The 27,627-nt window shown below is 37.2% G+C and overlaps 1 protein-coding gene and 1 pseudogene across 2 annotated transcripts in view; one reads left to right on the top strand and one right to left on the bottom strand.

Annotated features, from left to right (window-relative positions):
• The window catches only part of APOOL (apolipoprotein O like), a 155,178-nt gene that overhangs the window by 43,194 nt on the left and 84,357 nt on the right, over positions 1–27,627 (top strand). The window contains exons 1-2 of one of the 2 annotated variants that reach the window (XM_044235132.1): positions 13,805–13,823; positions 16,543–16,647. In XM_044235132.1, the coding sequence (XP_044091067.1) occupies positions 16,543–16,647 (105 nt within the window). In that variant the 5' untranslated portion in view covers positions 13,805–13,823. Of the gene's footprint in view, positions 1–13,804; positions 13,824–16,542; positions 16,648–27,627 lie in introns of those variants that run through there. The other variant, XM_044235131.1, reaches the window with a different exon arrangement.
• Positions 17,793–18,726, bottom strand: LOC122897485 (annotated as a pseudogene).

Below are 27,627 nucleotides of genomic sequence, written 5' to 3'. Positions count from 1 at the left end.
GTGGAGCATAACAAATAGCATGGAGGAAAAGGGGAGGTGGAGAGGAGAAGGGAGTTGAGGGAAATTGGAAGGGGAGGTGAACCATGAAAGACTCTGGACTCTGAAAAACAATCTGAGGGTTTTGAAGGGGCTGGGGTTAGTAAGTTAGGGGAACCAGGTGGTGGGTATTAGAGAGGGCACGGATTGAATGGAGCACTGGGTGTGGTACAAAAACAATGAATACTGTTATGCTGAAAAGAAATAAATTAAAAAAATAAACAAACAACAACAAAAACAAATAGAAGGATATCATTCTGTCTCAGGGCTGAATAATACTCCATTTTGTATATGTACCACATTCTTTTTTATGTGTTTATTGATGGGCATTTGAGTTGTTTCCATATCTTGGCAATTGTGAATAATGCTGCAGTAAATATGGAGGTGCATATATCTCATTGAAATCTTAATCTCTTCTTTCTGATAGAATCATAAGAAAAATGTAATGTTGGAGCTTTAAAGCAGTGCAACCCAGTAAAACTTCTTCAGTGATGGAAATGTTCTGTTTTTGTGCTGTCCAGTGTGGTGGCCACTAGAGTCACATTTATCTTTTGAGGTTTTGAAATGTGGTTAGGGGATGAAGGAACTGCATTCTCAATTTTATTTAATTGAAATTTAATTTAATTTATTTTAAATTAATTTAATTGAAATATAAATTTAAATAGCATATGTTGGTAGTGGCTACCATATTGGACAATATAATTCTAAGGGTCCTAAGAAATTGTCTGCTTGAGGTCCTTCATTTTATAAATAGGGATACTTTGGCCCAGAGATTATGTAGTTGTTTAAGAACAGAACTGGGATTAAACACAGGTATCCTGATGCTCAAGTGATATTACTAGATATGAACACTTTCCAATTTTTTTGGTCACTTTGAAATTCTTAAGTTGCTAATCAAATTGTAATTACTACATTTATTCCATTTTTTGTGTTCAGTAGCAATTCCTCTACTTCACACACACATACATTCTCTCTATCAAAAAACAACAACAAAAATATATCTTTAGGGTGAAGTTTTCAAATTAATTTATTTAACTAGGAAGCAGATTTTCATTATGTGTGATTGTAAATGACTTTTACCTCTTATTTTTTGAAATTTCCTCTGGCCGTCTCCACATTCAAGATGTTCAATGTGGGTAAAAAGAGGGATTCTGGTCATATAATCTAGAGTATTATTTTGATATAATGTAATATGTGTTCAGAACTTCCCTTGTAGGTTTAAGAGAAACAAGATAGCAATATCTTATCTGTAGTAAATTATACACTGGGAAATTATCACTGAACTTCAGAATTGTGCATTGTCAAAATTAGGAAGATGGGAGAAGATACTTTCAAATGACATATCAGATAAAGGGCTATTATCCAAAATCTATAAAGAATTTACCAAACTCCACATCCAAAGAACAAATAATGCAATCAAGAAATAGGCAGAAGCCATGAACAAACATTTTTAGAAAGAAGACATCCAAATGGCCAACAGACATATAAAAAATGCTCCACATGCCTTGGCATCAGGGAAATACAGATAAAAACCACAGTGAGGTACCACCTCACACCAGTCAGAATGGCTAAAGTTAACGAGAAAGTAAACAACATGTGTTGGTGAGGATGCAGAGAAAGGGGAGCCCTTTTACACTGTTGGTAGGAATTGCAAGCTGGTGTAGCCACTCTGGAAAACAGTATGGAGGTTTCTCAAGAAGTTAAAAATAGAGCTACTGTATGATCCAGCAATTGCACTACTAGGTATTTACCTCAAAAATACAAATACAGTGAAAGAAAGGGGCACCTGTACCCCAATGTTCATAGCAGCAATGTTCACAATAGCCAGTGTGTCAAAAGAGCTGAGATGTCCATGGATAGAGGAATGGGTAAGGAAGATGTGGCATATATGTACAATGGAATATTACTCAGCCATCAGAACAGATGAATACTTACGATTTACATTAACATGGATGGAAGTGGAGGGTGTTATGCTGAGTGAAGTAAAGTCAGTCAGAGAATGACAATTATCATATGGTTTCACTCATATGTGAAATACAAGAAACAGGGCAGAAGACCATTGGGGAAAGGAGGAAAACTGAATGGGAAGTCATCAAAGGGGGAGAAAAACTGTAAGAAACATTTAACTATAGGAAACAAACTAAGGATTGCTAGAGTGGAAGTGGGTGGGTGGTTGGGGTAACTGGGTGATGAGCATTAAGGAGGGCACATGATGTGATGAGCACTGGGTGTTATACACAACTGATCAGCCATTTAGCACTACATCTGAAACTAATGATGTATAAGTAGTATAAGTTGGCTAATTGAATTTAAATTAAAAAATTAAATTTAATTTAAAAATTGAATTTAAATTAAAAAAAGAAGTTAAGGGTAATTATTGGGGAATGGGGGAAATAAGACTATCTGTATGGATTGGAGATAGATTATGGAGAGGATAAAATACAAAATGGTTTTAAATAGTGTTCTAGGCAAGAGGACACCAATTTTTTTGAGCAGAGTAGTAATCTGACAAAAGAATGCTTTTAGTTTGACAGTGGTAATTACAGTTGGTTGGAATTAGATGAGAATGGAGTGGTGGCCTTTGGCTAGGAGATTGGTGATGATGGAAATGATGATGATGGTTATAATTAAAATATATGAGCCCCTTTTCTCTGTTTGTTCCTATGAGATAAGTAGTATTACAGCATTTTAAAAAAATGACACACCCGTTCTCACTCTGAAGTCTCTCCTCTCTCCATTATTTAACCAATCAGGCAGCAAAGGCCTGGTCTAGTTAGGGTGGTGGATCCGTTAGCACTCCATACCTACCTGTATTATAAAATTCATCACTATGGGCTCTTTTTGTAGTATATATTTATCTTCTCTACTAGACTGTGATTATTTGAGGATATGGATTATATATTAATCATTTTAGCAACCCAGCACCTAAATTTTACATTAGGCACTAGAAAATGTTTGTTGAGGGGTGCTTGGTTGTCTCAGTTAAGTGTCCGACTTCTTTAGATCATGATCTGAGGGTCCTGGGATCATGCTCCATGCTCAGCAGGGAGTCTGCTTCTCCCTCTGCCTCTCCCTCCACTCATGCTTTCTCTCTCTCAAATAAATAAATATTTTTAAGAAAATGTTTGTTGAATGAAAGAATAGAGAGTACAGAGTAAGGAAGAGATATAAACTTTTTGTACTCGAGTGCAGTAGAATATTAAAGTTGGAATTCTAGAATGCTTTCTTCTATTCTTGCCTTTTATCAATATTAGTAAACTGCCTTCATTTCAACTGAAAAATGCTGTTGACAGATAATGGGATATATCATAAGTTTCATGGAAGTTTTAAAAAGTTTTTTATTTTGGAGAATTTTAAACATTTACAAACGTACAGAAAACAGTGTGAAATACAATGATGTAATATAGCATAATATAACATAAATGTAATGTAACTTATATAATATATGCCTGTCCCTGAGCTTCAACAATAATCAAATCCTGGCAAATCTTTCATCTTTACCCACCCCTGGAATACTTTGAAGCATATCCGAGACATATTTCCTCTGTAAAAATATTAGCATATATCTCTTAAAAACTGGAACTCTTTAAAAAACTATCATACATAAAAATTCCCTAATACCAGGTACATGGTCAGTGTTAAAATATCTCTGCATATGAGGTTGGTTGGAAAGATGACATAGTAGTAGGACTCTAAGCTCACCTCATCCCACAGATACACCTAGATAACACTCACATCAGCTTAAGTAATCTAGAAAATGATGTGACAGTTGGCATGACAAACTCCAGAGATATAGCCTGCTTCATTTATTGCTGGAAGCAGCAGTTTGAAAAAGACCAGGGTCATATGGAAGGTAGTTGTTTACTCATCTCAGAGAATGGCCCTAAGAGACAGGGATTATAGGGAGACCTCTCCAGGAACAAAGGAGATGGCAGGCACTAATTCCCTCCCCTATCCCCAGGTATGAATAGTGGCCACCTGCTGGAACCAGAGCACCACAGACACTCTTTACTTAACATCTTATACCAAGCCCTACCCATCCCCTCATCCACCATGCGTTTGTGGATTCTCACCTCCCAGTCATGCTATACTTAGTCCTGGTGCTGCAAGCCCCTCGCCCAGAAGATAGGAGCAAACCTTGCCAATACCACATTTCCCAGCCTGTGTGTTTTGTAGGACCTCAGTTCCAGAGGTGCTGGGTGCAGATCTCATTTCACAAGGAGACCACTGCACATCATGTTAAAATTTGCCCCAACCTGCTGGGGACCAAACACTGCAAAGAGAACCTCTGCAGAAAACTGGATTGAAGGATTGAAGGAAAAAGAAGCCAAGACTCAACAGCAGAGCACACGCAACACATATAGGACATAGTCCCTGAAATGCTAGGCTCTGGACACTGCACTGCAGGGCATTACAGGATCTCTTTTTCTTAAGGCCATTACCTTCAAAAGCAAGAGACATAGCTAACTCTACTAACATACAGAAGCAGACACAGAAACAAAATGAGAAGACAGAGAAATATGTTCCAAATGGAAGAACAAGACCAAACCATAGCAAGAGACCTAAGCAAAACAAATACAAGTAATATGGCTGCTAGAGAATTTAAAGTAATGATCGTAAAGATACTCAGTGGACTTGAGAAGAGTGTGGAGAATATCAGTGAGACACTTCACAAAGAGATATAAAAGAATCAATCAGAGCTGAAGAACACAATAAATGAAATTTAAAATGCACTTGCTGGAAAAAAATAGCAGACTAGAGGAAGCTGAGGAACAAATTAACTACCTGGCAGACACAGTAATGGAAAGTAACCAACCTCCGCAAAGGAGAATAAAATTATTCCAAATGAGAGCAGTCTTAGGGAACTCAGTGACTTCACCAGACACTTCATCTGCATTATAGGGATCTCAGAAGAAGAGTGAAAAAAAGGAGGCAGAAATTTAATTTGAAGAAATAAGAGCAAAAAACTTCCTAATTTGGGGAAGGAAATAGGTTCAGGTCCAGGAAGCGCAGAGATTCCCCCAACAAAATGAACCAAAGGAGATCCGTAGTAAGACACAGCCAAGATTCAATTTAGCAACACTGTTATTTGAAATAGAAGGAGAGAGAAAGAGTTTCCCAAACAAAAACTAAAGGAGTTTGTGGCCACTATGCCAGCTCTGCAAGAAATATTAAAGGGGACTCTTTGGAAAGGAGAGACCAAAAATGACAGTATTAAGGCAGGAAGCACAAAAGCAGTAAAATGAGTATTTCTGTAAAAAGACAGCCAAGTAATTCACACACATAAAAGGTATAAAGTATAATGACATATACCTAAAACATGAGGAGGAGAGGAAGAAAGAATGGATTGATACTTGAATGACCATAGACTTAAAATATACTGCTATTTGCAGAAGAGGTTACATAGAAAGTTAGTGGTAACTATCTATCAAAAACCATTACTAAATATGCTAAGGATAAAGAAAAAGAAATCAAATATATCACTAAAGAAAATAAGCGAAACCTGAGAGAAATACAATAAAGGAACAGAAAATTTCCAGAAACAACCACAAAACAAGGAATAAAATTGCAATAAGTACTTATCTATTAATAATTACTTTGTACATGGACTCAGTGCTCCAATCAAAAGATTTACAGTATCAAAACATATAAAAGAAACCAGACTGGGGCACCTGGGTGGCTCAGTCAGTTAATTGTCTGCCTTCAGATCAGGTCATGATCCCAGGGTCCCAGCACTGAGCCTTTGCATTGGGCTCCCCACTCAGCAGGGAGCCTGCTTTTCTCTCTCCCTCTGCTGCTCCCCCTGTTTGTGTGCTCTCTCTCTCTCTGTGTGTCAAATAGATAAATAAACAACTAAACAAACAATAAATAAATACATAACATTTATGTTACCTACAAGAAACTCATTATAGACTTAAAGACACTTGCAGATTGGAAGTGAGAGGATGGACAAATGTTTGTCATGCAAATGGATGTCATAAGAAAGCTGGAGTAGCAATACTTGTATTGGACAAAATAGATTTTAAAGCAGAGACTGCCATAAGGCACAGTAATGGTACTGTATAATAAAGGGGACAATTCATCAAGAAGATAGAAAAGTTATAAATATTTATGCACCCAAGATGGGAACACCCAAATACATAAAATGATTAATAGCAATCATTAAGGATCTAATCAATAGTACTACAATAACAAGTAGTATGGGACTTTAACACTCCACATAACATCAATGGGCAGATCGTCCAAACAGAATATTAGCAAGAAAATAATGGCTTTGAATGACACACTGGACCAGATGGATGTAACAGATGTATTCAGAACTTTCCATTCTAAAAGAGCAGAATACACATTTTTTTTCAAGTGTACATGGAACATTCTCTAAAATAGATCACCTATTATGTCACAAAAAATGGCCTCTGTTGGGGCGCATGGGTGGCTCAGTGGGTTAAATCCTCTGCCTTCAGCTCAGGTCACAATTCCGGAGTCCTGGGATCGAGCCCAACATTAGGCTCTCTGCTCGGCAGGGAGCCTGCTTCCCCCCCGCCCTGCCTGCCTCTCTGCCTACTTGTGACCTCTCTCTGTCAAATAAATAAATTTTTTAAAAATGGCATCAACAGGATACAAGAAGATTGCAGTCATACTATATGCCTTTGCTGACCACAATATGAAACTTGGAAGTCTACCACAAGAAATAATTTGGAAAGTACACAAGTACATGAAGGTTAAATAACATGGTAGCAAACAATGAATGGGTCAACCAGGAAATAAAAAGTTTAAAAAATACATGGAAACAAATGAAAATTAAAACACAACTACCAAAAGGTTTGGGATGCAGCAAAAGCAGTCCTAAGAGGGAAGTATGTAGCAATACAGGCCTGCCTCAAGAAACAGGAGCAATCTCAATCTAATTTTGTACCTAAAGCAACTAGAAGAGAAGCAACAAAGGAAGCCTAAGACCTGTAAAAGGAAGGAAATAATAAAAGAATAGAGCAGAAATAAATGATATAGAAACTAAGAAAACAGTAGAACAGATCAATGAAACCAGGAGCTGGTTCTTTGAAAATATCAATAAGATTAACAAATCTGTAGCCAGACATACCAAAAAGAAAAGGGAAAGGACCCAAATAAAACTATAAGTGAAAGTGGAGAAATACCAACCAACAGCAGAGAAATACAAATTATTAGAATAGTATGAAAAACTATATGTTAACTAACTGGACAAGCTAAAAGAGATGGATAAATTCCTAGAAACATACTAACTGCTAAAACTGAAGCAGGAAAAAAAGAAAATTTGAACAGACCATTCACCAGCATAGAAATTGAATAAGTAATCCATAATCTTGTAACAGAGTCCAGGACCAGATGGCTTCATGGGAGCATTCTACCAAACATTTGAGGAAGAGTTACTACTTACTCTTCTTAAATGATTACAAAAGATAGAAAAGCCAGCATAACCTTGATACAAAAATGAGATAAATACACCATGAAACAGACAACTACAGGCCAATATCTCTGAGGAGCATAGATGCAAAAATCCTCAACAAAGTACTCGCTGTTGAATCTAAGCATACATTAAAAAAAATTATTCACCACAATCAAGTGGGATTTATTCCTAGGTTGCAAGAGTGGTTCAGTAGTCACAAATCAATCAGTGTGATACACTGTATTAATAAATGATACGAAGCATTTGATCTTCTCAGTAGATGTGGAAAATCATTTGACAAACTGCAACATCCATTCATGCTAAAAATCTTAAATGAAGTAGTTTTGGGGGCAGCATACCTTAACATAATAAAGTCCATATGCTAAAAACCCACAGCTAATATCATCCTTAATGGGGAAAATACTGAGAGCATTTCCCCTAAGGTCAGAAGCACAACAGCAATGTCCTCTTTCAACGCTGTTATTTAATATTTTACTGGAAGTGCTAGGCACAGCAATCACACAACAAAAAGAAATAAAAGGCATCCAAATCAGCAAGTAAGAAGTCAGACATTCACTATTTGCAGATGATGGAGTACTATATGTAGCTAAATTAAAATACCACCCCATAAAACTGCTAGAACTGATAAAATAATTCAGTAAAGTTGCTGGATACAAAATTAATATACAGACATTATTCCATTTCTGTACACCAGAAATGAAGTAGCAAAAAGAGAAATGAAGAAATCAGTCCTATTTACAATTACATAGTAAACAGTAAGGTACCTTACAGTAAACCTAACCAAAGAGGTGAAAGTCCTGTACTCTGAAAACTATGAAACACTGATTAAAGAAATTGAAGATGACACAAAGGAATGGAAAGACATTTCATGCTCAGGAACTAAAAGAACAGATATTGGTAAAATGTGTATAGTACCCAAAGCAATCTATCCATTTAATGCAATGCCTGTCAAAACAGCAACATTATTTTTCACAGGAACAAATAATCTTACAATTTGTATGGAACCACAAAAGACCCTGAATAGTCAAAGCAATCTTGTAAAAGAAAAGTATAGGTGGAGGCATCACAGTTGGTCAAGTTATTTTACAAAGCTGTAGTGATCAAAACAGTATGGTACTGGCATAAAATTAGAATAGAATAGAATAGGAAACCCAGAAATGAATCCATAATTATATGGTCAATTAATCTTTGACAAGCAAAAAGGAATATCCAATGGGAAAAAGACAAGTCTCTTTAACAAGTGTTCAGAAAACTGGATAGCAACATGCAAAATAATGAAATTGGACCTCTTTCTTACACCATAAACAGAAATAAATTGTAAATGGATTAAAGATCTACTGTGAGACCTGAAACTATAAAAATCCTAGAAGTGAACACAGGTATTAACTTCTTTGATATTGGCTATAGCGACTTCTTACTAGATATGTCTCTTGAGGCAAGGGAAACAAGCAGAAATAAACTATAGGGACATCTTCAAACTAAAAAGCTTCTGGATAGTGAAGGAAAAAATCAACAAAGCTAAAAGTCAACCTGTGGAGTAGGAGAAGATATTTGCAAGTGACATATCTGATAAAGGGTTAGTACCAACAATACCTAAAGAACTTAGAAAATTCAACACCTAAAAAATGAATAATCCAATTAAAATGTGCAGAAGACATGAATAGACATTTTTCCACAGAATATATACAGATGGCCTACAGACACATGAAATGATGTTCAATATCAAAGATCATTAGGGAGATTCAAATCAAAACTAGAGTGAGATACCATCTTGTCAGAATGGGTGAAATTGAAAACATTAGAAATGTGAGGATGTGGAGGAAAGGAAACACTCTTGCACCATTTGTGGAAATGCAAACTGGTACAGCTGCTGTGTCAAATGCTATGATGGTTTTTCAAATAATAAAAATAGAAGTACCCTGTGATTCAGTAATTGCATTACTGGGTATTCACACAAAAAATACAAAAACGTTAATTCAGAGGGATACATGCTCCCCTATGTTTATTGCAGTATTATTTACAGTATATGTACTGTGGAAGTAGCACAAATGCCAAATGCCCATCAGTAGATTAATGGATAAAGAAAATGTGTGTGTGTGTGTGTAGGTTTTTATACACACACACAATGGGATGTTGTTCAGCTATGGAAAAGAATGAAATCTTAACCAGCTGCAAATATGGATGGAGCTAATATGTGTAATGCTAAGTGAAATAAGTCAGAAAAAGACAAGTACCATTTGATGTCACTCATATGTAGACTTTAAGAAGCAAAACAAATAAAGAAAGGAAAAAAAGACAGACTATTAACTATGGAAAACCTCCTGAGGGGAAGTGGGTGGGCAATGGGTGAAACAGGTGACAGTTATTAAAGAGTATATTTTAAAAATAATACACCCTTGCTTCACCAGCACATATATTAAAAATAATCTCTGAATGTGTCATAACTTTTTTTTAAATATATTTTTTTATTTTCAGCATAACAGTATTCATTGTTTTTGCACCACACCCAGTGCTCCATGCAATCAATGCCCTCTATAATACCCACCACCTGGTACCCGACCTCCCACCCCCCCCTTCAAAACCCTCAGATTGTTTTTCAGAATCCATAGTCTCTCATGGTTCACCTCCCTTTCCAGTTTCCCCCAACTCCCTTCTTATCTCCCCATGTCCTCCATGCTATTTGTTATGCTCCACAAATAAGTGAAACAATATGATAATTGACTCTCTCTGCTTGACTTATTTCACTCAGCATAATCTCTTCCAGTCCCGTCCATGTTGCTACAAAAGTTGGCTATTCATCCTTTCTGATGGAGGCATAATACTCCATAGTGTATATGGACCACGTCTTCCTTATCCATTCATCTGCTGAAGGGCATCTTGGTTCTTTCCACAGTTTGGCGACTGTGGCCATTGCTGCTATAAACATTGGGGTACAGATGGCCCTTCTTTGCACTACATCTGTATCTTTGGGGTAAATACCCAGGAGTGCAATGGCAGGGTCATAGGGAAGTTCTATTTTTAATTTCTTGAGGAATCTCCACACTGTTCTCCAAAGAGGTTGCACCAACTTGGATTCCCACCAACAGTGTAAGAGGGTTCCCCTTTCTCCACATCCTCTCCAACACATGTTGTTTCCTGTCTTGCTAATTTTGGCCATTCTAACTTTGTAAGGTGATATCTCAATGTAGTTTTAATTTGAATCTCCCTGATGGCTAGTGATGATGAACATTTTTTTCTTGTGTCTGATAGCCATTTGTATGTCTTTATTGGAGAAGTGTCTGTCCATATCTTCTGCCCATTTTTTGATATGATTGTCTGTTTTGTGTGTGTTGAGTTTGAGGAGTTCATTATAGATCCTGGATATCATCCTTTTGTCTGTACTGTCATTTGCAAATATCTTCTCCCATTCCGTGGGTTCATAACTTTTTAAAGTTCATTTTTAAATTCTCACTCCAAACAGTATCATATGTTTGAATTTATTGATTTTAAGTCTCATAAGTCTCTGCCTCCATTTTGTGTTTATTTATTGAGGAAATCAGGTCATGTCCTTTTCCCTTTAGAGTTTCTGAATTCCTCAATTTTCTTTTTTTTTTAAGATTTTATTTATTTACTTGACAGACAGACTTCATAAGCAGGCAGAGAGGCAGGCAGAGAGAGGGTGGGGAAGCAGGCTCCCTGCAGAGCAAAGAGCCTGGGGGCTCGATCCTGGACTCTGGGACCATGATCAGAGCTGAAGGCAGAGGCTTCAGCCCACTGAGCCACCCAGGTGCCCCTGAATTCCTCAATTTTCTTAATGAATTCCCATAGTGTATTTTAATGTGTTTCATTGTCTTTATCTCCTGTATCATAGTAATGTAGGATAATTAACTGACAATTTCTATTTAAATTGAGAGCTAGAAGATTTTGCTTTAATTTCATCTATCTTTTTCACATACAAAAATCTGTCTTTCAAATGCCAATGTACTTTCTTTTATTCTACAATATATGCAACAGTTTCATTATAAAGTGTTAACACTGCTTCCAACAGTGTGATTATTAGAAATATATTAAATACATTATTAAAAACAGTTTTAAGATTTTTTTTGTTTTTGCATATGTATTTTTTGCTGTTCTTTCTGGCCTTTGGTTATATTACCCATTAGGGATGGACAATCAATTAACTTGGTTGTAATCACTGTGAATTGTTCCTCTCTGCGATCATTGCCTTTGCATTGTTTATTTCATTTTCCATTTAGTTTTCAGGGCTTACCTTTTATCTTTAAATTTTTGTCAAGATTTACTTATTTCAGAGGTAGAGAAAACAAGAGTATGTGAGTGGGGGGAGGGTCAGCGAGAGAGAGGGAGAGAAGCAGACTCCCCGCTGAGCTTGGAGCCTGGCTTGGGGTACGATCCCAGGACCCATGGCCTGAGCTGAAATCAAGAGTTGGATGCTTAATCAACTGAGCCACCCAGGCACCTCTTTTTTAATCTTTATATTTAAAAATTTTATACTTATCATAAGACTCTTGATTTCTTTTTTTTTCTTTCTTTAAATTTAAATTCAATTAGCCAACATATAGTACATTATTAGGTTCAGATGTAGAGTTTAGTAATTCATCAGTTGGATATAACACCCAGGACTCCTGTTTAATACAAAAAATCCTTTGCTACGTGATGATCTCTAAAGCAGAACTAATCATTAGGACTGACTTTATATTAGACTAATAAATATGTAGTCTTTATTACAAAATAGGTAACAAAAATTCTTATAAAGAAAAATTTACATTTCAGTTCTGTTAGTAAAGTAGAAAATAATCCATATTTTATGTTCCCAAGTGAAGACGGATAAGGCACTTACCCATTCTGACAATTGTGAGGTGATATCTCATTCTACTTTTAATTTGGATTCCCCTAACTATCCCAACTGTGATCTAATTATTCCTACATGTTTTTCTCTTTTTTTGGTGGTGCTGCTATTTAAAATGGCTCCCATGCATAGTATACAAATGCTATCTAGTATTTTTAAGTGCAAGAAATACGTGATTTGCCTTATAGAGAAAATATGTGTTCAATATACTTGGTTTAGGCATGAGTTATAGTGCTGTTGACCATAAGTTTAATGTCAGTGAATTAACTATATATTAAATAAGGTGTTTTTAAACAGAAACACATATGAATCAAGGTTATATATTGGTCAGTTGATAAAAATGTAACCAGAGGATTGCAAGAAATTAACCCCTTATTTTCCTTAGGAGCAATGTTGCAGTATTCCCTAAATCACTTTTCACAGCTATTTTATGGACTGCAGCTACTGCAAATAATGGGAATCAACTGTATTTTGATTAAAGAAGTGCTTGGAAAGGATGAGTCTTTTGTGGGAGTTAATCTGATGCTCTTCTTTAGTGCTGGTTTTTGTAAATCTTTGTCTGATAGAATTCTGTTCTAGGACCTGTTATCTTTTGGAAGAAGCCAGTTTCTCTGTTTTATTGATTTTAAACAAGTCATTAATAATTTTGAATTGACAAGTCATTATTCTGAAGTTTTAAATAATTTTAATGCATGGTCTTCTTATCTTAAGAAAAGTAGAATTACCTTTGTCACGTTTTAATGCTATTTCATTAATGGCCTTATGAGACTATAAGTTTTTATAGTATGAAGCTCTGATATTTTTTAATATCTTATTTAATTTTCTAAATCAGGGGTTGGCTTTTTTTCTGTAAAAGTTTAGATAGCAAATTTGTTAGACTCTACAAAACACAAGGTCACATTTTCTTCTTTGTTTTTTATTTTTGTTTTTACAATTCTTTATTTAAAAAAAAAAAAAGAAGAGGAAGAAGAAAGAAAACAGGACACCTGGGTGGCTCAGTTGGTTAGGTGTCTGTCTTTGGCCCAGGTGGTCTTGGGATCAAGTCCCACACCGGCCTCCTTGCTCAGCAGGGGGCCTGCCTCTCCCTTTGCCTGCCACTCCCCCTGCTTGCGCTCATGTGCTCTCACTCTCTCTGCCAAATAAATAGAATCTTTAAAAAATGTAAAAAAAAAAAAAAAAAGAAAGAAAAGAAAGAAAAAAAACATTTTTAGCTCAGAAGCCTGGTCGGATTTAGCCCAGAGCTGTAATTTGCCAATTCCTGTTCTAAAATTTTCATGTGTTATGCAATCAGCTGCCCCTCTTTGGGTAGGGAATCCCTTCTTCATCAGTATAACCTGTGTTTGAAAAAGGCTGAGGATGCTAATGTACTTGTTTTCTTTTGATCAAAATCTTGGTTTTTTCTGTTTTGAGACATCAGGTATGTTGTGTTTTATTGATATGATGGATCTCAGCCAGAACCTCACTAACATCCCATACATCTGAGAAGAAAAATGAGGAGTAAGTCCAGCCACTTAACATCTTTATTCAGCAAGGAAAGACTGGGGAGCTAAAATTACTTGTCCATTTGCCAAGTACAATCCATTTTTATATAATTATGTATTTAGTCTTCATGATAACCGCATAAAAGGAAGGCATTTTCATGCTTTTCAGATATATAATCTGAGACTCTAAGGTAGCACTGGACAGTAGGATTTTCTTCAATGATGGAATTACTGTGTATCTGTCCTCTTCAGTATACTGTTGAGAATTACTGTATACTGATTATAGTATACTGTGGAATTACTGTGTATCTGTCCTCTACAGTATACTGTTGAGAATTAGTGTATACTGATTACAGTATACTGATGGAATTACTGTGTATCTGTGTTCTACAGTATACTGTTGAGCACTTAAAGTGGAGCTAATGTAACTAAGGAAATAAATTTTAAGGTTTTTTAATTTAAATTTAAATAACCACAAGTAGCTAATAGTTACTTGTGCAGCATAACTCTAAGAGCTTAAGTTACTTGCCCATATTTAGACAGTTCCACAACTGGAATTCAAAACCAGGTCTGTGTAACTCCTAAGCTAATGTTTTTGCCATTATTCCACACTACCTCATTTATTAAAGGTGGATGGGCCCTACTCTACTGAGTAGAAAATGTAGCGAATTTATGTAGCCATTTTTCAAAATATGTTAACTTTTAGGTCACTAGTTCAGTTAATCTAGACTCTGGAGCACTGGATCATAAATATCAAGCAATACCTATGAATTTATTTTATAGTATATATATTATTACAGTATTATGTGAAGTAAGATTAGTGTACACTGAGAAGATTAGGGCAATAAAATTTTTTTAGCTATTAGCATACTTCAGTGTTTTTTTGTATCTAAGGAATAAGAAAGATCTAATCAGCTGTTTTTAAAATGGCTTTTAACTGTGAGAATTTACATTCTTTAATCACTTCAGAGATAAATTAACAAAGTATCTTAGGTGCATGGGAGAGCGTTCTTGATGGCATCAGCTTTAATATTTTTTTATTGAGAAATGACAAAGGTATGGTATAGAAATCTTAATTCATTAGTGAATACCAAGTATAAGGATATCAAATGGAATGTCTTTTGGGAAGGCAGGCCTAGATAAATCATTCTGTGATGCTGAGACATCTATCAGAGGGAGGCTTAAAGGGAAAATAACAGTGAATAAAATTTTTATTAGAATTGAGTCTTTAGGGGCACCTGGGTGGCTCAGTGGGTTAAAGACTCTGCTTTTGGCTCAGGTTATGATCCTGGGGTCCTGGGATCAAGCCCCACATCGGGCTCTCTGCTCAGTGGGGAGCCTGCTTCCCCCGTCTCTCTGCCTACCTCTCTGCCTGCTTGTGATCTCTAAATAAATAAATAAAATCTTAAAAAAAAAAGATAGAATTGAGTCTTCATTTACTCTGTCTGAAGTCTCGGTCTAAATCAGTTATGACTTGCTTAAATAGGAAATAGCCTAACTAGAGTCTCTAGCTTCTCCTATTCTGCTCAGAAAATATTGAAAATGTGTCATAAATGAAGTATAGGCACTATCACTGTCATCAGAGAATATTTAGAGTCCTTGGACTAGTATTTCTTCCAGTTCTTGTATAATTTCCCTTGTTTGTAAGCCAAAGAGACCTCTTTCCTCTGGATGTCCTTTGTCGATTTCAGCAAGCCTCCTTTCCTATGTAAAGAATCAAGCTCTTAAAATATTTGTTCCCTAGGAAGCTTTTCATTTGGCCTTGAATGGATAATCTTTGGGGAATATTTTGATACCTGAATGACACTGGAACATTTTGTTCTTAGAGCCAGTGATTTTCCTGCATTATTTTTTGTTTAAATATTTATTAATTTAGAGATCAGGAGAGAGAGAGAGCATGAGCAGGAGGGGCAGAGGGAGAGAGAATCACAAGCAGACTCCATGCTCAGCGCAGAGCCCGATGCAGGGCTTGGTCTCAAACATGAGATCACAACTGAGCCAAAACCAAGACTTGTAGCTTAGCTGACTCTGCCACTCTGGTGCCTCTTTCCTGCATTCTTAATTCAAATCAGATTACATCCAAAACACAGTTCACTTTGGCTTCAGATTAAGCATGAGATATGTAAGAAGGAATGTTTTAGAAAGTTAGGAACAAAGGATTTGTAATGGAAGGAAATTATCTTTATGAATAATATCAGTATAAATGGTATTTCAAGATACAACTTGAATCATCCAGTACTCCAGATCACCCTTATTTTTTACTTTCTCCATAGCATTTATCAATTTGTAATATATAACTTATTTATTGTATTTATTGCCTGTCTGTGCTCCATTAGAATATCAGCTCCATAGGAGCAAGAATCTTTGTTTTGTTTATGTATATCCTAAGCACTTGAGACCATGGTCTGACATGTATTTGTGTACTAAGTGAATACTATGATCTATCCTACTACATCCCTCAAATTTTGTGTTCACTTCTTCTTAGTAATTATTTTATTGGTATATTCCATATAAACTAGGCAGTTAACTAATAAAAAATAATACTCTGCTATCTAGGATGATGAGAGAATTTTAGGAATTATACTCTAAAAATATATGCAGCAGTTTGGAGTGCTTGAGTTTTTAATACTTTAAATAAAACCCATCGTGTTGCTTGGATACCCCCAAAATGTATCAGGAAATGGAGGATGACAATCTTCTCAATTAAAAAAATATTTTTGATATATCTTTCTTAGATGGGAAAGCTGACACCCGTACCTGCAGGTCTGATATGTGCATCTATAACTGTGCTTGCAGCTAAAGAAGAAGAATACAAAAAGCAGCTAGTAAAACCAGAGCAGGTAATTTGCATACAAAAGTTTGTGGATTTTGTATAACATAAATATGATGCAAAAGCCATGAGTGTTTTTATTTTTGAGTTATCTCTATTCATCAAAAATGTATTTGACGTATTTGTTAAGCCCATATTACAAGTTGAAAGAAGTAATTTTAGGGTATGTCAAAATAAACACTGTATTTTTTATATGTAAATCAAACATCTAAAATTCTAACTCCAATATTATAAATAGTGATTTTTCTTAGTGAATAATCAATTAGTAGTAGTACAGGATCTTAGTACTTAAAAGCAGTCTGATTTTTTTTTCTTAACAAATTTATACAAGCACACCTGGTATTTGAAAACCCTAGTTTAAGAAATTCATTAAGATCTCGCTTTGAAAGTGACCTTAAATATTTTCTAATTCAGCCTTCTGTATGGTAATGTAGTCCCCTCTACGATAGGTACACTAAAGTGGTTATTTATCTTCTATAACAATAAAACTCTGGATAAAGGAACCTAAGGCAATCCATCCATTTCTAGGCAGCTCTCGTTCAAGTTAAGGTACTTCCCTATGTCAAACACAAACCTGTTTCATAATAAGTTCTATCCTTTGGCCTTTTTTCTCTTGGCATTGCTACTGTGCAGAAAAATTCTATCCCTGGATAGAGTCAGATTCTGACTTCTCTTATTCTTGATAATGTATTTCTGTTAATACTGCCTGAGATTACATTTATTTTTATGTTTATGTTTGAGTGTTCTTATAATCAGCCTTGCTTACAATCAGCTTTTGACCATGACATAGTTAACTTGGAGTTCTCTAAAATTAATTAAACCTCGTTATATGGGCCACTGGTAAGCTATTTATTTTTCCAGTTGGTACTTATGTATATGGACTTTTTTTTGGATTCCATTATAGGTACAATTATGCCTCTTTAACTTAAATTTTGTTGATCTAGTCTATCATACCAGCTTGTTGATACCTAATTATGGCTGTTGATTCTGTTCACCATTGTACTTTTTTTAAGGGGTATCTTTCTCTTTTATTAGATTAAAAAACACAAATAAAACCTAGAGGAATTGAGGGAAAGAAATACAGAAAAGATCTGGGCAAAGCTCAGAGATGACAAAGGAGAGAAGCAGAGAGAGGTGGGGGAACATTAAGAGCCCCTAGTCAGGCATGAAAGAGGTTTCTTGAGCAGTGACAGGGTCTAAGTACAGGGCTGGGCAGTGGGTCACAGGGAAGACCTCCCAGAGACCTTGGGGGCTGCCCTTGGGGAAACCATTACTCAAATGTCACTTCAGTCATTATCACTGAAAATTATGAAGGCACAGGAGCAGTGAGAAGGAGGGTTGATGGGTCCAGTGCTGGCACAGGGAGTCAGTGCAGAATCTGTGGGAGCAGGATCAAGTCCTTGCACATCCACAGTCTCTTCTTTAGGGTGTGGCTCCCCTACAGGCAGCACTGCCACTGAATGGCAGGTGATTATGGGCCCAGGGCACTTCTGCTTCTTCTGCACTTGCTTCTTTTTGTCAGCCTTGATCCACTCATATGTTTCTAATAAATGAAAGTTGAGCTCTGTGATCTTGGCCTCTCTGAGCAGTGCCTCCTGGATCAGTAGCCACTCGCAGTTGGGACTGCTTTCACTGCTATGACTGGCCCTGCCTCTCCTGTACCCAAAGGAATGTCTGTCATGTATGCTCAGCTCAACACATGGAATTCTGCCAGAGCCATTTTCCTGTAATTCCTAGTGGCATCAGTGCTTTATCTTATCAGGCCTTCTGAGAGCTACTACCTGGAATGCTGACTTTTTGAGGTCTCAAGATCTTGAGAGGCTCCTTAATGCTTTGATGACTACTCAGCACTTACTTCTTGGTTTTTCTGCTTCTCTGTCACTGGATGGTTCATCCCCTTCATGGATGTCAAAGTCAGAGTCCACCTAATCCTCTGTGTCTGACTGGTGCCCCTGATACTCATTATTTCCCAATCCCTCTGAACCCCCATAAATCATCTGGTAGAACTCATCTTCCTCCTGTGCCTCCAGGAACCCAGAAACCTGGTTTCCCATGGTCTTCTGGGGACCTGGTTGCCAGCCAAACTCATACCACCTACAGAAACTGCGTTCCTACCAGCAGCCCCTCTTCCTGGCACCCTGTTCACTGTTGTAATTTTTATCTTTTCCAGCCTGAAGTCGCCCCTAAGGTTTATCTACATTCTTAGAGAAATTTATGTAAGTCTGAATCTGAATCCTGACTTCACCACTGACTATTCAGATGACATTAAAGAGAATTCTTTTTTTTTTTTTTTAAAGATTTTATTTATTTATTTGACAGAGAGAGATCACAAGTAGGCAGAGAGGCAGGCAGAGAGAGAGAGGAGGAAGCAGGATCCCTGCTGAGCAGAGAGCCCGATGCGGGACTCGATCCCAGTACCCTAAGATCATGACCTGAGCCGAAGGCAGCGGCTTAACCCACTGAGCCACCCAGGCGCCCCTAAAGAGAATTCTTAATGGTGGGATGAATGTACCATTATCAAATGTACAATCTCCATAATTTTTTTTGAAATTTAATGTCATTCCAATTATTTTGCTATTGTAATCAGTGCTTTGTTGAAACACCTTGTACATAAATCTTTACATACATTTATAACTCTTTCCTTAAAATGAACTTCTGGAAATGGAACTGTATGTCAGAAGGCATAAAAAATACCAATACCATTGCCAAACTGACATGCATAAAGGTAGTATTCATTTAACAAAAGTTTCCTGAATTCCTCTTGTCTGTGTATGAGGCACTGTATAAGCACTGGGTAAAGTTTCTTAAATTTTCTTTAGCAATCTACGATAGTCACTCTCCTATATACTTGCTAATACACAGGTTTTTTTTTTCTCCTTTTTATTAATCTTAGAGAGATGATGATTTTAAGCTTACCTCAACACTCTCATCTTTGAAGAGCCCAAAATCTGGGTATTCCCAAAAATCTGTTTGTCCCAAATAGCTGAACTTACATATTTCTGAATTTAAAAATTTGTATTCTTTACTATATTATAGAATACACAGAATTCCTTGGTATTTATTGTGTTCCACAATACATTTTAAATAGAATTTAATTGAATTACTTTTCAAACAAAATTGGTGGCCAGCTAAGTGCTGGGGAATATTCCCAAAGATGGAATCCAATTTCTGAGGAACTTAAATTTATGAAGGAATGAAAATGTGATTCCATGTAACATTTCTGGGTAACTTTATTGGGTTGTTATGGGTAACATTGTGTACACTGTAAAGTGAGTTTTGCCTCCTTTTAAATTTACTTAAAGCCTGTACTAAACCAAAACACTGTGAATGCGGTATTCTGGTTAATAGAATCTTCTAGTAAAGTTGTGGTTAACTCAGAAAATCCTTTTATAGTTCAACTCTTATTGTTAAACATCTTTTTAAAAGTTTCAGTATATTTCTACCTTATTAAGTACCATCTAGTAAAATAATTAAATATGTTAGAAAAATTTGCAGAGCCATGGGGTTATCATTTTTAAAATATTTTTATTTATTTGACAGAGAGTGAGTGAGAAACACAGTGAGAGAGAGAGCACAAGTAGGGGGAGCGACAGGCAGAGGGAGAGGGAGAAGCAGGCTTGCTGCTGAGCAAGGAGCCTGAGTGAGGGCTTGATCCCAGGACCCTGCGACCATGACCTCAGCCCAAGGCAGCCTCTTAACTAAGCTACCCAAGCACCCTGGAGGTTATCATTTTTTTAAATTATGAACTTTTCAGTATTATATGTAAAATGGTGCATTTGCACTGTGTGTATACAATCAGCCATAGACATCATTACATGTTTCTTTTTAAAATATTTCTGTGATACAAGTTGGACTCACTGTTATTTGCTTGTTTTGACCCAAAAAAAGAAAAAACCCCAAAATAACAACAACAACAAAAACAGAAGAAATATTGATTTAAGAGTTCTAGTTACTTTGGTTCAGTTTAAGTTAAATGTGGCTTTATATGGTTTTATAGCTTACTTAATCTAATTGTAATTTCTAAGAGAGTACAAATTGTATTTGTACAATAAGTGCCATTTCAGCCCAGGGCTTCTAATCCATAGTAAGAATGTTCTTCCCTCAGTGAAGACAAAATTCTCAGAGTACAGTTGAAGTTCTTTTTTCCAGCTTTATAACTGACAAATAGGAGTTGAATATATTTAAGGTATACAACATGAGGTTTAGACCTATGTATTACATTATAAAATTATCACCACAGTCAAGCTAATTAATATGTCACCTCTCATAGTTAACATTTTCTTCTGTGTATGTGTGGGGGTTGTAAACACTTAAGATCTACGCTCTTAGCAAATTTCAGTTCTACAACACAGTATTATTAACTATAGTCACCATCGTGTACTGTATTTCTGGAACTTATTCTTTAATTGAAACTTTTTACTCTTCAGCCATCAACTCCACATTTCCTTCTCCACCCATCTCTGGTAACCACTATTCTACTCTGTGCTTCTTTTTGTTGGTTGGTTGGTTTGCATTTTGGTTGTAAGTGAGATTGATTTTGCTTTCATTGGATTATTGGCATTTGTATTTCTTTTTGTTGTTGTTGTTCAGGTATAATTAACATACAATGGTAAATTTGTTTCAGGTATAAAGTGTAGTGATTAAACAATTCTGTACACTTGTGTGTGTGTTTGTATCTCACATCTTGTTTTTATCTTATTTATTCATTCTTCAGTTGATGGACATGTTGGTTGCTTCCATATCTTTCTTATTGTAAATATTGCTACAGTAAACATAGGATTGCATATATCTTTTTGAATTAGTATTTTTGTTTCCTTTGGATAAATACCCAGAACTGGATTTGCTGGATCATAGAGTTGTTCTGTTTTTAATTTTTTGAGGAACCTCCATACTGTATTCCACAGGGGCTGTACCAGTTTACATTGCCACCAGTAGTGCATGAGAGTTCCCTTTTCTCCATGTCCTCACCGACACTTACTATTTCTAGTCTGTTTGATTTTAGCCATTCTGACAGGTGTGAAATGATACCACATTTTGCTTTGCATTTCCTTGATGATGAGTGATGTTCAGCATCTTTTCATCTGTCCATTGGCCAACTGTATGTCTTCTTTTCAGGTTTTCTGCCCATTTTTAATTGGGTTGCTTGCTTTTTTGGTGCTGAGTTGTATAAGTTCTTTATATGTTCTAGATATTAACCCCTTATCAGATATATCATTTGAAAATATCCTCTTCCATTTAGTAGGTTACCTTTTGTCTTATTGTTTGCTTTGCTGGGCAGAAGCTTTTTATTTTGGTGTAGTACCAGTAGCCTTATTTTTGCTTTTGTTTCCCTTGCCTTCCAAGTCACATCTAGAAATTTACTTCCACAGCCTGTGTCAAAGAGATTGCTGCTTCTGTTTTCTTCTAGGAGTTTTATGTTTTCAGGTATCACATTTAGGTCTTTAATCCATTTTGAGTTTTGTGTGTGTGTCTGTGTGTGTACTGTGAAAGAAAGAGGTCCCACTTCATTGTTTTGCTTGTAGCCATCCAGTTTTCCGAGCACCATTTATTGAAAAAACTGTCTTTCCTCCATTATATACTCTTGCCTCCTTTGCCATAGATTAATTTATTTTGTAAATGTGCATTTGTTTTTAGGCTCTGTATTCTTTTCTGTTGATCTTTGTGTCATTTTTGTGCCAGTATTATATTGTTTAGATTACTCTAGTCTTGTATCTTGAAATCTGACAGCATAATACCTCAAGCTTTGTTGTTGCTGTTTTTTTTTTTCTTAAGATTGTTCAGCAAGGGGTGCCTGGGTGGCAGTCTGTTAAGCAGCTGACTCTTGGTTTTGGCTCAGGTTGTGATCTCAGGGTCATGAGATCAAGCCCCACATTGGGCTCCATGTTCAGTGGGGAGTATGCTTAGGATTTTCTCTCTCTCTCTCTCTCTCTCTCTCTCTCCCTCCATCTCTCTGAAATAAATAAATCTCTTAAAAAATAGATTGCTGGGACGCCTGGGTGGCTCAGTTGGTTAAGCAGCTGCCTTCGGCTCAGGTCATGATCCCAGGGTCCTGGAATCGAGTCCCACATCGGGCTCCTTGCTCGGCAGGGAGCCTGCTTCTCCCTCTGCCTCTGCCTGCCTCTTTGTCTGCCTGTGCTCGCTCGCTCTCTCTCCTTCTCTCTCTGGCAAATAAATAAATAAAATCTTTAAAAAAAATAGATTGCTTTGGCTATTTAAGGTCTTTTATGGCTATATACAAATTTGGGGGTAATTTGCCCTAGTTCTATGAAAAGTGTTCTTGGCATTTTGATAGGGATTGCATTAAATCTGTAGATTGCTTTGTGTAGTATGGTCCTTTTAGCAATGTTTGCTCTTCTAGTCCATGAACATGGAGTGTGTTTCCATTTCTTTTTGTCAGTCATATTCAGTTTCTTTCATCAATGATTCATAGGATTTGGAATACCAGTATTTCACCATCCTGGTTAAATTTATTCCTAGGTATTTTATTACTTTTGGTTCAGATGTCATTGGGATTATTTCCTTAGTATCTCTTTTGGCTACTTCATTATTAGTGCGTAGAAATGCAATGGATTTCTGTGTATTAATTTTATATCCTGTGGCTGCTGAATTAACAGATTTAGTAGTTATTTGATGGTTCGTTAAGGTTTACTATATATAATATTATCTGCAAAGAGTGAAAGTTGTATTTCTTCCTTATCAGTTTGGATGCCTTTTATATCTTTTTCTTGCCTGATTACTATGACTAGGACCTCTGGTACCACGTTGATTAAAAATGTTGGGTGTGGATATCCTTGTTTTGTTCCTGATCTTAGAGGATAAGCTCTCAGATTTCACCATATAATATGATGTTATCTGTGGGTTTTTCATATGTGGCCTTTACTATATTGAGGTATGTTCCCACCAGACCTATTTTGTGGGGAGTTTTTATCGTAAATGGGTGTCTTACTTTGTCAAATGCTTGTTATACTTGTATTGATGATATTGTATAGTTTTTATACTTTCACATGTTGATGTGATAGATTACATTGATTTGTGCTTACTAAACCACCTGTGCATACTCGGAATAAATCCCACTTGACCATGGTGGTGATTTTTTTCATGCATTGTTGGATTCACTTTGCGAACATTTTGCATCTATGTTTATCAGAGATATTGGCCTATAGTGGGTGTGTGTGTGGGTGTGGTGTCTTTATCTAGTTTTGGTGTCAAAGTAATGGTGTCCTTGTAGAATGATTTTGGAAGCTTTCCTTCCTTTTCTGTTTTTTCGAATAGTTTGAGAAGAATAGATATTAACTCTTTTTTAAATGTTTTGTTGGATTCACCTGTGAGTTCATTGGATCCTAGGCTTTTTTGTTGCCAGATCTTTGATTACTGATTCAATTTGGTTGCTAGTAATTGTTCTGTTTCAATGTTCTATTTCTTCCTGATTCAGTTTGTGAAGTTACATGTTTCTAGGAATTTATTCATTTCATCTAGGTTGTTCAAACTGTTGATATATAATTTCTTATAGTATTCTCAAATAACCTTTTGTATTTTGGTGGTGGTGGTTATTATTTCTTTTATTTCATTTCTGATTTTATTTTCTTGAGTTCTCTCTCTCTCTTTTTTTTTTCTTTATAAGTCTCGCTAAAGATTGATCAATTTTGTTAACCTTTTCAAAGAAACAGGTCCCTGGTTTCATTGATCTATTATAGGTTTTTTGTTGTTATTTATTTTCTAGTTCTGATTCATTCTTCTTCATCTAGTCTGCCGTTGAACCCCTGTGGTGTATTTTTCAGTTTAGTTATTATATTTTTCAGTTATGTGACTTCAGTTTGGTACTTTCTTATATTTCCTTATATTGTTGACATTCTCACTGTGTTTATTGTTTTCCCCCCACTACTTTGGTGAACATGTTTATTAACCATTACTCTGAATTCTTTATCAGGTAGATTACTTATCTTTGTATCATTAAGGTTACTTTTCTGAGGTTTTCTCTTGTTCTTTCATTTGGAACACATTTCTCTTTATTCCCATTTAGCTTGACTGTCTCTCTCTCCCTCTCCCTCTCTCTCTCTCTTTTTTTTTGTTTGTATGTATTAGGGAAAACATATGCCTAATTTGAAGCTAGACCTCAGGCAGCACCTTTGAAACCATAGAAATATTTATAGTTCTGTAGAGCCAAATTTTAATTTCTGTCGATCTCCAGAATATGAGATTTTGAGGTATCCCCAGGGTGATACTTGCCAAAATTGTGGTCCAGATGAATGTGTAAGTTCTTTCTGGGAGATCTCCTCAAAGTCAAAGTGGTGTACAAGAATGGCATTTCCCTGCTTATGTTCTTGGAAACACCTCATTAACCTATAGATACATGGGTAGCCTAAAGCCTGTTGCTAGACTGAAGCTCCAGGCTAAGTATATAGACCTTTTTTTTTTTTTTTCCAGAAGACTGGGGTTATGTTTTACTTTGCTGTCCGTGCAGTACCCTGGGTTGGGCACCTGCCAAGTACTTTCTTTCCAATTTTTACATTTCCATAGTACTCTGGAAAGCCAGTCCCTTTGACCAGCAAGCCCAGATGGTTGAGGAGTATCCTCTCAGTGAACAATGTATGCCCACTGGCTTTAGCTAGGCAGGTGGAGAGTATAGGGGGCTGGGCACGTTCACTGGCTTTAAAAAGGCAACAGGGAGGGCGCATGGGTGGCTCAGTGGGTTAAGCCTCTGCCTTTGGCTCAGGTCATGATCTCAGGGTCCTGGGATCAAGCCCACGTCGGCCTCTCTGCTTGGCGGGGATCCTGCTTCCCCCTCTCTCTCTGCCTGCCTCTCCGCATACTTGTGAGCTCTCTGTCAAATAAAAAATTTAAAATCTTAAAGACAACAGGGAAAATGTTTTGACTATCAAGCCTGTGGGCTTCAGGAATGCAATGGAAGTCTATAGGAAAATGCTGTGACTGCTTTCATTTGCCAGCCTCAGCCAAGGAAGAAGGGATTGACACACTGTCCATGTTTATGACTTTAGCTAGGGAGTGGGAAGGTGCTATGACTGTGCTAGCCTGCCCCAGCCAGGAGCTAGGTAGTGCTGCAACCACTGACCAATTTCTGTCTTGAAGGCAGCGGGATAGTGCCACAACCGTTCACCCTGCCTGTCTTACTAAGTCAATGGGAAGTTGCCATGTCTCAGATCACCTACCTGTACTATCAGAGTAGGTGGAGAGTACAAAATTAGTGTCAGCATCTCTGTATCTGAGGAGACTTTCAACAGTCCCGTGCTTCTCCATCAGATGCTTTTAGGTAGGCATTTATCCTTTACATAGAATTTAGATGCTTTCAAACTACTGTTTTTTAACTGGCTCTCAGGTTGAGTGGGAAAAGGCCTTTTTTTTTTTTTTAAAGATTTGTTAATTTGGGGAGACAAGATGGCGGGGAAGTAGGAGGAGCCGCCCTTTCAACCTGTACCCTAAAGTGAGCTGATTACCATCCGAAGAACTCTGATCACCCACGAAATCAGCCTGAGATCAGAATTATACACGTCTGGATCTCTACTGGAGCAGAAGACGCCAGTGGGCAGGTAAAGCAGAGTGGGGAAGTTGGACTGATATTGGAAGATAAACAAAAGGGGGAGGGAGCCACCAGAGGCGACCGATTGGAAAGTAATATCCCAATACAAGAGTGCCCTGTGCCTGGGGACCAGCATTAACTAGGGAGTCTGGTAGAAAGCACTCAAAAAGAGCAAAGGATCACCGGGGGGAAATTGTGGGAATCGGGGTGTTAGGGTCAGGGGCTTAAATCCCCAGACCCAGGACAGCCACCACTGGCACAGAGCCAGAGAAAGTGCAGCAGAGAAACCAGGTCTCGGTCCCTGAACCACCAGCGCGCCTGAGAGTGCCTGGTGCCCAGCTCCCCTGAGGGGCTGGGAGCCTCACCAGCCAACAGAAGCACAGCCTTTTTGCAGTTCCCACGCAAGTGCCCTGCTGTGCCATCAGAGTCCGAGTCATGCCCCACGCCCACCCCAGAGAGAGGCGCACACAGGCGCCAGCCGGGTGCTCTCGGACCACAAAGACCAGGCACTCCCAGCCCGGGCCAGCAGGAAAATCTGAGTGTGTGATCACTGCTTGGAACTTCTCTGGCAGTCTGGAGCTGCCCAGACAGCCGCCGCTGCTGTGGTTTTGGGTACAAGCAAAAAATCCTGAGTCCCCAGGGACTGCGACTGGGAACCTGCTCTGCCAGCGGCCAAGGGGGGATTGATTTGGGCTCTGCAGCCAGACTGAGGCTTCTCTCTGAGAGGGAGGTCAGGGTGCAGTTTGCTTTCCTCTAAACCTACAAAAACCATCAAAAGTGGTCAAGGCGAGAGAGAAAAGCAAAAGTGAACAAATATAAAAACCTCCAGAGAACAAAAGCCTGAAAAAAACCAGTTTCCTCAGAGCCCACCCCCTTGAGGGGGGCAGGAGGAGTTAACTCAGAGACCATCATTGACTGAAAACCCACATGGCAGGCCTCCCCCAGAAAACCAACCAGGAAAGGGGAAAAAAAAAAAAAAAGACGACAAAAGAACAACCACCACTACTTCACAGGACAATTTTTATTCTTAATTCGATCCCACTATTCTGGCTCATTTTTTTTATAGAGATAATTTTTTATTATTATATAGATAATTTTTAACCTATTTACCGTCATAGGGAGATGTCCAGTACATCAAATTCCATAATAACCTTCTAACCTGAACTTCTTGATACATACACCTGTGTTTTCCTTTTGCATTTCTATTTTTTAAATTTCTTTTTCTTTAAATTTTAGTTTAGTCTAGTTTATACCTTTTTTACATTTTTTTCTAATATTCATTTAGAGTTAAACTTCAAGGTAATCCCCTTTCCCCAATCAATGCCACCCCTATAGGTAAACCAATTCCTAATCCCCTTTATCTTCGGAAACTTGAGTCCTTTAACAAAGATACCAAGATACATCCAGGAAGAATAAAAACAACCTTCCTCACCCACACGGAGAATTTACAACCAC

This window comes from Neovison vison, chromosome X, assembly GCF_020171115.1.
Source record: "Neovison vison isolate M4711 chromosome X, ASM_NN_V1, whole genome shotgun sequence".
Lineage (NCBI taxonomy): Eukaryota > Metazoa > Chordata > Mammalia > Carnivora > Mustelidae > Neogale > Neogale vison.
This window is presented reverse-complemented; position numbering and strand designations above follow the sequence as displayed.